The sequence below is a fragment of the Coffea arabica genome, chromosome 5e (genome assembly GCF_036785885.1).
Source record: "Coffea arabica cultivar ET-39 chromosome 5e, Coffea Arabica ET-39 HiFi, whole genome shotgun sequence".
Classification (NCBI taxonomy): Eukaryota; Viridiplantae; Streptophyta; class Magnoliopsida; order Gentianales; family Rubiaceae; genus Coffea; species Coffea arabica.
This window is the reverse complement of record NC_092318.1, coordinates 52,545,331-52,558,452: the sequence shown is the minus strand read 5'-3', so window position 1 is coordinate 52,558,452 and position 13,122 is coordinate 52,545,331. Positions and strand designations below refer to the sequence as shown.

Genomic DNA, 13,122 nt, shown 5'->3' with positions numbered 1-13,122 from the left:
ATGGGTCACAACTTGGTAAAAAACGAAAGAGAGTAGAAGAGCTCCGCCCATCTCATTCTTACATGATCTCAACCCACCAACCCCGCCTTCAATTCTCAAGTCTCATCTAATGATATACCCTTCCACGTTTGTACAAAACTTCTTGTGACCGGGTCAAAATTGAAAATTGGTACCATTTAGCTTTCATATTAAAGCGTTAAGCATTCAACAAGATGTGGGGATGGTTTAACATTGGAACCTTCTCAGCCAAAATGTGAAGGTTTTGACTTTTATTTGCCACCAACCTTTTTAACTTTTTTCTTTTTTCCTCCTCCTCCTCCTCCACCTCATGAGTTCAATGCTTTAACTTTAAGCAGCAAGAACCTGTCAAACGAAACTCCAAACATAGAGAAAGTTGACGACGTTGCTTTTGAGTTCCATTGACTTTGACTGGACTACAACTACTACTTGCCAAAAGTGGTCGAAAAGAAAAACACAAAGAAGAAAAAGAAAAACAGAAACAGACGATGACCAGTCCAGTCCAGTGGAGGCCAATTCCTCCTCGGTTTTAAACTTCTAATTCGTAGTACTTTAAACCCTGTTCTATTGTTTGACAAAAGACCTTAACGCGCCACCGCAAACGCGTGTGTACACTCTCCCACATTTTCATTTCAGCCCCCGCGAATATAGGCGAGTGAGTGGGCACCAATCCCTTGATCCCTCGCCTTTCTCGCTACCCCCCACGACGCAACCCAACTTCACATACGTACGCGTCCAGCTCGTCTTATACCATACACAAATTAATGAGAGAACCGGTTGCTACTCTTAAAGAATGGAGAGACAGACAGTATAAAGAAACAATCGATTTTTCCTCATTAACGTCAACGCATTAAACGGCTTCTTCTTCTTGTCCTTGTCTGTGGTTTTTGTGTCAAAGGGACTTTTGGGTTACTTTATTTATAAGTTCGTTAATTTCTGATCACAGGCCCAAAAGTTGCCTTTGCCTCTCTAACCATATCCACCTCCCTCCATTATCATAGCCACCTACCCCAACTAATTGCCAAATCAAGAAACTCAAGGAGAAAATAAAGAATACTGTAACTATTAGAGAATCCAAAGCATCGAATGATGAGAAGGAATACTCCTTTTCTTGATTTGTGTGCTTGTTTATGTATTTTTCCTACCTCTGAACTGGCCCTTTTGGGATCATTGTGACAAATAGGTATGATCCCAGCTAATGAGCACATCGTACATGATCTGAATTGAATTTTTTTTTTTTGGCGTTCTTTATGTGGAATCTGATCTGGGTTTTTGGGATTAAGCTTGCACGTGCTGATTTCAGAATTTCGGGACTTGCTATTGAGGATTTCTGAAGTGAGTTATTCGTTGGTTTTATTAGCTGGGATTGTTTAACACCACGTTGACATGTGGAGGGACCCTGGAGCTCCTGCTGATGAGTTCTATCAGGTTCGGCCTGAATGTACTGATGTTCCCAAAAGCAAGTTTCGAATCAAGGTTTGTCGATTTCCTTCGCATCCAATTATTGCATTTTCTGATAAAGATTATTGCTGTTTTGGCTTCTTCTTCTTTTTTTTATTTCTTATACTCAGATCATTGTATTGCTCATGTTTTAAATATCTCCTCTAAGTGTTTTCATTGAGATCAATGGCTTGAAGATTGGTTTTTTGGTAAATATGTGAAGTTGTTGTTACACTTCCCTTTCTCTGAATGCTACCATTTAGTTGTTCCTGTGGATTTGGGACGACTAGCTTAAGGGAAGGAAGAAATATGACTGTCTGAGGACTCCTTAGATGAAGAACGCCCTACTAAGTACTAGTACTGACTGGTGCTTCTTTATTTTAGCTACTTCAATTTCGGGATCCTTTCTCTAAGTGCTAAAACGGTCCCTGAATTCCACAACTAAGACAAAGGTAACAAATCCTGTTTAACAGACTGTTCTGATGTGCTATCTTGGAAAATTTTGGAATGAACAGCAACTATTAAATGATGTCCCAACTTAGAGATGTTTAATTAGTTAGCTCTTTGAAAATTGGATGACATTTTGTCAATTGTGGTGGATGGGATGTGGTGATTCAAGTGGAAGTGATGCTTTGTAGAAGAGGATCTCTTGGTGGTTTTGGTGTCAATCGAATGATCCTTGCAATCTTGCTATATCCATGGAGTTATCCAAACTCTCTCCATGATCTCATTTTATCGGAGAACCTCATCTTCTTCGCACTCCAATTACTTGATTACGTTTCTGGAAGAAGTAAAGTCAAAGCCAATTTTTGTTGTATTTTCCAGGTGTCTGGGGCTGGACGGTTTGAGGTGTTGCATCGCAGACCCTGCCAACCTGAAGGAAAAATGAATAGGTGGAGCGCTAAGATAATTGCCTATTTTGTAGCCAGGCATATGTGTACTGGACTGCAAGCGTAGAGGACTTGTTCCTTTTAAGGGGACATTTTAGTTCTCTGTGAGGTTGCATTCAGAAGTCTTTTGGAGCATTTTATTGTTTGCCAGACTTGATTCAAAGAGTTTCAAAGAACTGAAGTAGCAAATCCTTAGTTACTTCAAGTAACATTGAGAGGTTGAGTTGATGCATCAGTTACTTCAAGTAGCAAATCCTCCTTGACCCAGTGTATTAACTTTTACTTAAGCCTAAAACTTGATCATTCAGCTTTTTCATTAGATCATGAGACTTCCGTTAAACAGAATTGGCTTGGAAATATATAAAACCCCCAAAAGGAAAGCCCTTTCACTCTAAGGATGCCAGCCTGAAGTCTTTCTCTTCATGGATGCTCTGCATGTGGTCCATACACCTTTTACCTTAGTAGGGGACGATTTAGAAATTAGTTGAGTAAATTTTTGGTTAAAAATTAATTGATTGACTTTTCATTCTGTACAAGAGTTTTATCAATGAAGTGTGATAAAGGGTAACTTTCCTTGTTTTGGGATTACTTAACAACTTTGAGAACTAGTCTGGTTGTCAGCATCCAGAAGTTTAGAGATAACTCAATGAATTTGCATATGCGAAAATTTCATTTCCATGTAGACCTTTTAGGTTTTTCAATGTGAGTGCATCTTCATGCTTAGGCACATAATGATTTGAGTACTAACGAGGGAACTGGTTTTGAATATTCAGGAGAAAGGGAGAATTTTTATTTTAACTTCTTTTTTATTTAGATGTATTTCAATGAGTTGCAATTTGAGAGGAAATACCAGATCCTGGAAGAGTTGCAATTTGAGAGGAAAGTGTGTGGTTATGTAGCCTACGCAAATTACATGATTTAAAGTGTTAAATGGTGGTATTTGTTTGATGTTGGAGTTTATTTTACATGCTGAGTTTGGTATTTCATGATGTTCCCAACATTTTCCTAAGATTGTGTTGGCCTGTTTCAAGATTTTCTGTTTTATTTTGATTATCCAGGCTGGAAAGACATTAAGTGTGCGGAAATGGCAGGCTGCATTTACTCCAGAAGGGCAACTTGATATAGGCAAAACACTTAGTCGCATTTATCGTGGGGTGAGTAGTGAATCATAAGAGAAAATCTCCACAAGGATTATTACAATTTCACCGCAATCTACAGTGCATTGTTCTTCTTTTAGTCTATAACATTTATATTACTGAAAGATCATGATGGAGAATGCTTTCAGGTCTTTTGACCATTGCAGTATATTTTATCTCTTCTTTTGCGTTGCTAGAGATTGTTTTGATGTGCAGTAAAATACTTGTCGCAAAACAGGGTATCCATCCTTCAATTAGAGGTGAAGTTTGGGAGTTCCTATTGGGTTGTTATGATCCTAAGAGCACATTTGATGAGCGAGACGAGATTCGGCAAAGTCGTAGGTAGCCTGATTTTCGCTTTATGATACAATTACAAATTATTCTTGCATATTTTGGAAGACCTACATGTGTAATTAAAGCATATGATTTCTGTATAGGAGTAAGGTTGAGTAAGCATATGATTTCTGAACAGAAGCTTTGTGGCTTTGGTTGATGAGCATTGATTAGCACAAATAACTGACAATATTTTAGAATGATCAAAGAATGAGCTTAGAGTTCAAAGCGTTTAAATAACCAATCTAATGGTGTTGCAAAGCAAAATAATTTGACTTCAATACAAGAAAATCACACTTGTACAAGAAAATCATTTTCAATAGTTCACTGCAAAAGAATAGTGATGCATATTTGTCTGGTCTCATTAATTGAAGCAGATAGTTTCCTGCACACCCATCTCAAAGAACATAAAAACTACTTAAATAGACACTTGAAGTACTCAGAAAAGAGTCCAGTCTTTAATTCATGTTAAGGTCCAATGTCTCACAAAAAATTGATTAGGTTCTGACACAGACTGTTAACTGGATCCATTCCTCTAAAATGTTGTGCAACTTTCTATTGGTTTTTTATGCACCAGAAATTTGCATTTTTTTTTCTCTTTAATTATTTGTATTCGAGTTGCAATTTCAACTGTCAATTGTTTAAATATTTTACTGTTGTTATTTCTTTATGTAAACCTTTCAGGGCAAAATATGCCTCAATTAAAGAAGAGTGCCGGCAAATGTTTCCTTTGATTGGAAGTGGTAGGTTTATCACAGCACCTGTAATCACCGAAGATGGTGAGCCTATTCAAGATCCTATAGTACTTCAACAGATGGATTTGGACCCGGCATTAATAATGCCACAAAATGGTATACCAATTTTCAACTTTGAACTTGTAGCACTGTACTCACCAAAAGGAAAACGAAATGTCTGCTATAATTAGGTATAAGCCCTTAGTCTTGTTATTGCAGATGCTGTTGGTCACAATCCACGAGACAAGAAAGTAATTCAATGGAAACTTACACTACATCAAATAGGTTGGTGTTTCAATAACATGTTGATGCATGTTCTCTGGAATTCACTCTTAAAAGCTGTCAATGTTCTATGACCTATTCTCTTCCAATATTCTCATCATTTATTTGTTGAACTGAATATACTAGAAGTTTCCACCGGTATATTCTGCATGGATCTTCATTTCTCTACCAGTTGATTATTACTTATTTTTACCTTGTAACTTTTCATCCTTGATGTGATATGTCTTTTAGGTCTGGATGTTGTTCGGACTGACAGGACATTAGTATTTTACGAGAAGCAAGAAAACTTGTCAAAGCTTTGGGATATTCTAGCTGTTTATGCCTGGTCTGATGCAGATGTTGGCTATTGTCAAGGTGGGTGGTCAAATATACTCTTGAAGGTGATTTATTGTCATATTTTGGCTTTCCTTTAGCTGTTTTTCTTGTATATATCTAAACTACATGGTCCATGAATCAGATCTTCAGAGTGATTGATATTGAATGAAGATTTTTGCCTGGTCTTAGATTCAGTGGCTTTAGTTTCACCACATCATTTTCTCATAATTCTTTTCTACATACTATAGTTGTGGTAGAGGCGAGTCAGAAACTATCTATTTCAAGTAATTTGCACCTGATCCTTGTTTAAGAAGCTTGTAAATGCAGGCAACAGATTGATTTAGGAAGTCAATTTTAGAAAATATTGGAACATTTTATTTTTATGATTTATAGCATGTTAAGTTAGTATCCAACTTTACCACTGGTCGGCCCAAATGGCCTAGGGAGGGCTCTTAAGGTCTTCACCCCTGCCAAGTTCCGGTTCGAATCCTGTGCTTGGCAGTTGGAAGTGGGAAGGGTGTGGGGAGGGGTGGGAAACGTTAACCCAAAAAAAAAAAAAAAAATCAGTATCCAACTCAATTTTTTTGAATGACTGGCAATCTGGTCTCTTCCCATGCCAATAAGATTTTAAGTCGGATAAACCACACTGGATTTGCTGTTCATGTCCATTAACATTTCCCAACAGTGGATTTGAAGTTAGACAGATTTTTGTTATTAATAAATTATATGTTCAACTCTATCTTGGAATTGCACGTATTTGACAAAAGTTCATTATCAATCGCATCGGGGTACTTGTTCTGATGTATTAACTTTGGGAGTGTGCCAAGCAGGAATGAGTGATCTTTGCTCCCCTATGATAATGCTTCTGGAAGATGAAGCAGATGCATATTGGTGCTTTGATCGTCTAATGCGGAGATTGGTGAGTTTTTCTTCTACCTATTCTGTTATATAAATGATCTGCTGCACTTGTTTGTGATTTGCTCCGTTTTGGAATTGCATCAAAAGATTGGTTCAGGTTATTGTCATCAGGTTGCGTACATCTACTGACTGACTGCCCTATTCAATGCTAAGCACATTACCTAGAGAAATTAGTAACTCTAGAATATTCTTGTATCTGCTTAAAAGTATCATGTCTCATTGATAGTGAAATTAGTAAATTTAGGAGATAAAGATATTATTTCAATCTCAAATTGTTAAAATGATACTTTTCAGGCCAAATAACAACCAAGCTCATTTCTTAAATTTTTGAGATCATTGAAAGCAGCTATCCTATGAAAATTAAGGGTGCATTATATTTGTTCATCTTATTTAACGAAAGATAACCACGATAAGAACCAAACAAGGACTTCCTTTTATCAGGTGACATGATTGTAGAGCTGTAAACTAACATTACCAGGGGAATATTAATTTCTTATAATGCATTATCATTTATGGTCTCATGATAGTACTCTTTTTAAATTTTTCATCTTCATGAGATATCTTCTGGCTTCTTTGTGAGTCAAAGTTTATCATTCACGATGATATTTTTAGTGTGTCGGCTTCCTTTCTTGTTGACAGTGTTTTCACTCTTATGAACTGAATTGTGTTCACTTGCTGATTCGATCTCTTGCTATTGAAACTCTAAAGCGAGGAAATTTCAGATGCACAGAGAGCTCTGTTGGTGTGGAGACACAGCTCAGCAATCTAGCTTCGATTACTCAAGTTATTGATCCCAAGCTTCATCAGCACTTAGGTATCTGCTTCAACTATTGTATTTTAGTAAGTTAGTAGTGTCCAGACTGCCTGATCTAGGTTTGGGTGTACTTTGTATCAAGTACTTCTGCATGGTCTGACATACTTGAAAGATAGATTTAGCAGGGATACTGGTATGCAATTAAGTTACAAATGTTAACAGAAGTACGTTTGTGCTTTATCCAACCTATTGTTTACAATACTTAAAGATTTATGCTGTAACCAAGGACATATTTAAATTTGTCTTTTAAGTGTTCCTCTAATTTTCTGTAATATGATCTAAATGAGTGTTTAACATCATTGTATCTAATCTTATGCACAGAAACCCTTGGCGGAGGTGATTATCTGTTTGCTTTCCGCATGCTTATGGTTTTGTTTCGTAGAGAGTTCTCCTTTTGCGATTCTTTATACCTATGGGAGGTAAGAGTTAATTCTTTTCCTGTTGGAGTTTGCTGTCATTAGAGCTCACCTGATATTAGGCTGTTAGATTTTCTTTTATTACATTGTAAACAAGAGCAAATTTCTTAGAGAGAAGAGGAGACCTGGGTACGGGAACTTGGACATAGTAAATTCATTTTCCACTTATTTGCTTTTGTAGTTTTGATCCTTAAGATTTATTTGCTTATTTCTGGAAATATTTTGAATTCTTGCTGTTGTTTTCTCTCAGTTGTTTACCATGGTTGAAAATTGATCCTTGATCCTTTTTTTTTTTTTGGGTTTTGCGGGTGGGTGGGTTAATTTATTTTAATTCTCTTGGTTATTAGGACCCTAAAGTTCTTTGATCTTTCTGAAAGCTGGTCTGTTTTAACATTTAATAGATGATGTGGGCCCTGGAGTATGACCCAGACATGTTCTCTATGTATGAGGAACCTGAATCTGCTGCTGAAAAATCTGAGGGATCTAAAGGAAAAGTGAAGTCAAGACGCCAGTGTGGAAAGTACGAGAGAGATAACATGAAAAATGGGGGCAAAAATGATGAAGCGCCTCTTCCGATTTCTATTTTTCTTGTAGCGAGTGTCCTCAAAGATAAAAGTTCCAAGTTGTTGACGGAAGCTCGAGGTCTAGATGACGTTGTTAAGGTCAGTTTGATAAGCTTCGTGGATTTAGTTTGATGATCCTTGACTGTAAAATTATTTTTTTTCATGTTATGCGCAACATACAGAATGCATGCTAGAAATTTTGGGTAATCAGAGACGTATGAGTGTAATTGTGTTGCATATACAGGCAGGTCAATTAATGTGGTTTTGAACTGAAGGTTGTTATTGTTTTTCTTTTTTAAACTTTATCTGGATATACTTAAGAGTTTCATGCTGTCACATGGTTGACAATTGTGAAATAATAATAATGGTTCTAAATTGAAGGAAAATAAACAGTGCTTCTCTCATTGGAATTCGCCATTGAACTCAAAGGTCTTTTCAAGCAGAAACAATGAAGAAATGAGAAAGCAAACGAAAAAGCTTATGCATTTCTGTATTTGGAGAAGCAAATACACCAAACCGAAAATATCTGTAACTTGATTCATGCTAATAGTATATTGACTCTTTGCGAGATTCAGAAATTCTTTAGGTGTTGGTGCACTCTTCCCGAATGTTTTATGATTGACTCTGACCAGACACTTGTGAGGGCTGGAATTAGCTTTAAGCTACTCATAGTGTGTTGGAGCTGGAGATAAGTTGGAATGTTGGGATAGATTGTCCTCTATGTTCATCATCATGATCTCTCCATCCAACCTTGGGCATCATTTTTGCCTTTACTTCCATACGGGCTTAGGACAGAACATTGTCAATTTATATCTCTTCAAGTCAATGATTACTATTACTATTACGGCACCAGTACGGCTTCAAGTAAATGATTACTTTCTTTTTCATTGCCTTTCTCAGATTCTGAACGACATGACTGGAAACTTAGATGCAAAGAAGGCCTGTACTGGTGCTATGAAACTTCACAAGAAGTATCTGAAGAAGGTATGATACTTAAAAAGTTAGCTTCATGTATTTGTTGGATCTAGTATTTGGGTTTTTGGTTGTGAACATTTAGGGGTTATCGCAGGAGGGTGCCCTACACTCATTTTCTGCTTTATAATTCCTTTGCTTATGCTTGGATTGATGTCACTGCAGGCCAAGAAGCCATGATAGTGCATGCAACAATAGTTTTGATATTCAGAAGGCATAAATATCCGTGCCGTATACTTTTGAGCATTTTCAAGAAAGAGCAGATGAAATTGCAGTCTGCAGTTTGGTTTAGATTAGAGTGTCAATTGTACATTTTTCTATCGGTACAGTCTTAAGGGTATTATCAATTGTGTACACATCCCACCACGGCACGGATGCATTTGATTGAAAATGCGTTTGGAAGAAATTTTTTTTTTTATTCTTGTCACACCTCCTCAATATTCTTATTCTTATACCATATTCATATAAGGGTGGTGGGTGTATTGCTCGTGTGGAGCGAGCTAAGTTGTAGCTTTTGTAAAACTCTGATGAAATGCAAAACATTTGAGAAAAGATTTGGTTGGTACTTTTCACTTGTCAAGAAGAGTGGTCGTGATGAGTTAGAATTTTGTGTATGTACATCTTCTTGTCAACGGATTGGGTGGTTATTGACTCTTCATTCGGATGATTCATGTTATCTTCAAGAGAACATGAATTCTAAAAAGCAAAAAAGAAAATTCCACTTCTAGGCCTAACGGGCATCCAGGGCCTAAATGATCCATTTCCAGGCCATATTTGGTTTCTTCGACCCATATGCTGTCATCAGGCCGATTGGACGAATTTAAGTCGGATCGGGTTGACTAATGCAGCAGTGGATGTTTGTTGGTTTCGATATGCGTAAAAACTATAAAACATTGATTGACTTTGTTTTGCTCCAGACCTCCAGTGGATGTTGAAGCTTACGACACGAGGACCATCAACGTACACTTGAAGCTCTTTAATAAGTTTCATACTTAATCTGAACCAAATGCTGCCAAAATTCGCCCTTAAATTTTCTGTCTTTTTTTTTTAATCGAAACGTTAGCTTTATATTTCATCGTAAAAACGTTATAATAACTGAACAAGGGTCCAAACAAAAGGAACAACGGTCCTACAATATTCATTGATGTACTAGCATCTAAGATTAGGATTTACTCATTCTTCATCTAACCAGATGTTACCAGCATAAAAACTCAGCTTAATACTATCTATTTTTCCTGAGTTAGCAAATGCGAAAGAGCATTGATGAAACAAATTACAAATGGACTGAATATCCTCAATTAGTGTAGCAGCCCGTTCGTTGTTGTGTCTTGATTTCATTATATATCCCACAAGTTTGTTGTTATCCAGCTCCACTTTAATGTTCCTCCAGCCTTGGTTGACGGCTTTCAATAGAGCTAGTCTCACAGCTTCTGCTTGATCTTGTAATGGATCACCTGACATTTTTTCTCTAAGTGCTCAAGCTGCTTGTAGTTGGCCAATATTGTCTGTAGCTATGATTCCTATCCCCACAGTTGATTGACGTTTGTCTTGTTGGATATAGATCTTGAACAACATTCTCGTGAGGCCTTCATTATGATCATGGTCAATCTTGTGCTGTACTTCTATTTCCTGAGTGTTCTTTGATTCCTTCCCTTTGTTAGCTTCTTCAAACTCTGTCCAATCCTTTGAGACCTTCTCAATTATCCTGTGAGGCTTCTTTTCCTTTTGGTTGAACTTCCTATCATTCCTAACTTTCCATATTTACCAGAGAATGTTGATGGTGAGATTCACATGATCCTCTTCCCCTCTGCTTTCCTGGGCTTCTATAATTGCTAACCACCATTTTAGGAAGCAATCAGAAAGATGTTCTAAGCCATTCCACTGAACTGGAGCCATTTTCCAAATTTTCTTAGCTTTCTTACATTAAAGCAATAGGTGTTCAATTGTTTCTTTCCTTTCTCCACATCCTGCATGTATGGGATTCCCTTGGTTTGTTCTTCTGTAAATTAATTCTCTTACTAGAAGGGCACTATGCAAATATTTCCAAATGAAAACTTTCATTTTTTGACTCATATTTTGCTTTCACAGTGATTTCCAGACCTTAGTGATGGTGCCTTCATAGCTTGATCCAGCCTCCTCTCTTCTTTCTGTGCATACCTGATTCTTTTCCTTCATCCATCTCTTGTAGCCAGACTGGACAATATATTGGCCATTCTGAGAGTACATCCAATAGTAGCTGTCTTCTTTACCTGTTACACTTATTAGTATGCTCAGAATTCTCTCTGCATCTTGTGAACTAAAGGTTTTGAGGACAAGAACTCTATTCTATCTGTGGTTGATTATCATTTCTGAGACATGATTTAGTTGACATCCTTGTGGCTTAACAGATGTTGGTTTCCCAGATGGCCTGTCTGGAATCCAGTTGTCGTCCCAAATTCTCGTTCCTCTACCATTATCAATTTTTCTTCTAATTCCTTCTTGTATTTCCTTTCTGAGAAGCTGAAATATTTTGCCAGATCCAAGAGGCATACTTAGGCACTTCACAGTTGAAGATTAACTGTTTGGGATAATATTTATCCTTTAAAACTTTATTGACTAACAAGTTTGGTTGTGTAATTAACTTTCATACTTGTTTTACCAGTAAAGCTTTATTGAACATTTGCAAATCTTTGAATCCCATTCCTCCTGTATCCTTATTCTCTGTCATTTTCTTCCAACCTATCCAGTGCATCTTTTTCTTTCCATCTGTATCACCCCACCAATAGTCTGCTATTTTAGAACTAATTTCTCTGCATAATTTGGTGTGTAACCTGAAGCCAGACATAGTATAAGTTGGCATGGTCATTGCCACTGCTTTAAGCATTATCTTCTTCCCTGTCTAGCTCAATAGATTATTTTTCCAACCCTGCAGTTTCTTATATATGGAATTCCTTATAAATCCAAACACTTGCTCTTTAAACCTTGTGATGATCATAGGCAGCCCAAGGTATGTATCTTGTTCTACCTGTTGAATTGACCCCATAGCTTGACAGACTTCATTCCTCACTGTTTGATCTGTGTTCTTGCTAAAAAATACTAAGGGTTTTTTCATGTTGATGAGCTATCCCGTTGCCTCTTCATACATCTTGAGGATCTTCATTAGTCTCTTAACTTCTTGAGCATTTGCTTTACAGAACACCAATGAGTCGGCTGCAAAGAACAAGTGAGTGATTGCAGGTGACCCTCAACTAATTTTTAATCATGTCAACTCCTTTCCTTGCATTGATTTCTGTAAAAGATTAGAAAACCCCTCTGAACACATCAGAAACAGATAAGGAGAGAGAGGATCCCTTGCCTTATGCCTCTAGAGGATCCTGTCACTATTAACGTTGAAGGAGTAAGTTACTGAGCTGATGTAAGATGAAATCCAGCCTATCCAAGTGGAGCAGAATCCCATTTTTTTCATAATAGCCTTCAAAAATTTTCATTCCATCCTGTCGTAGGCTTTGGACATATCCAGTTTCACAACCATAAATCCTACTTTTCCATGCCTTTTATTTTTGAGGAAGTGCATTAATTCATGAGGCAAAATAATATTATCTATTATTTGTCTGTTTGGAACAAACGCTAATTGATTTTTGCTGATACACCTATTGAGAAAAGGCTTTAGTCTATTGACAAAAATTTTAGCTATTGCTTTATAGATCACTTGGCAGAGGCTGATAGGTCAATACTATTTAATCTCTGTGAGACATTCAACTTTTAGAATCAAGGATATGACAGTATGATTTATAACTTTAAGAATGACACTGTGGTGGAAAAAACCTTGGATTGCATTTACCAGATCCTGCTTAATAATACTCCAGAATCTTTGGAAGAATAAAGGAGACATGCCATCACTACCAGGAGCCTTGTTAGGATCCATAGAGAAGAAGACAGCCTTAATTTCATTTTCTTTCACTTTTTTAGTCAATTTCTTATTCATTTGTTCAGTTACAATACAGGAATTCCATCTAAGATCTCCTCTAACTCCCCAATAGCTGAAGACTTAAACAGCTGCTCATAACAAGTAGTTATTTCTCTTCCCACCTCTTCTTCATTCACAATCCATTCTCCATTAGGCTTTCTTAATTTCTGTAATCTGTTTCTCTTTCTCCTCCCCTTTACTATTGCATGAAAAAATTGAGTATTCTTATCTCCCTCTTTCAGCCATCTCAGTTTAGATTTCTGGTTCCAGTAAGTTTCATCATCATCATAGGCCACTTTCAATTGTCTTAATATTCTGTACTTGTTGTCTTTCATTTTCAGCATT

At 37.0% G+C, this 13,122-nt stretch overlaps 1 protein-coding gene across 1 annotated transcript; it reads left to right on the top strand.

Moving 5' to 3' along the window:
• Positions 1-596: 596 nt before the first annotated feature.
• On the top strand, positions 597-9,396 carry LOC140006755 (uncharacterized). Its single transcript, XM_072049260.1, has 13 exons — positions 597-1,201; positions 1,302-1,494; positions 3,407-3,502; positions 3,723-3,826; positions 4,502-4,668; positions 4,771-4,836; positions 5,065-5,187; positions 5,979-6,067; positions 6,775-6,880; positions 7,202-7,299; positions 7,698-7,958; positions 8,760-8,843; positions 8,997-9,396. The coding sequence occupies exons 2-13, from the start codon at positions 1,405-1,407 to the stop codon at positions 9,009-9,011; spliced, it is 1,299 nt and encodes a 432-aa protein (XP_071905361.1). The 5' UTR covers positions 597-1,201; positions 1,302-1,404; the 3' UTR covers positions 9,012-9,396.
• The last annotated feature ends 3,726 nt before the right edge of the window (positions 9,397-13,122 follow it).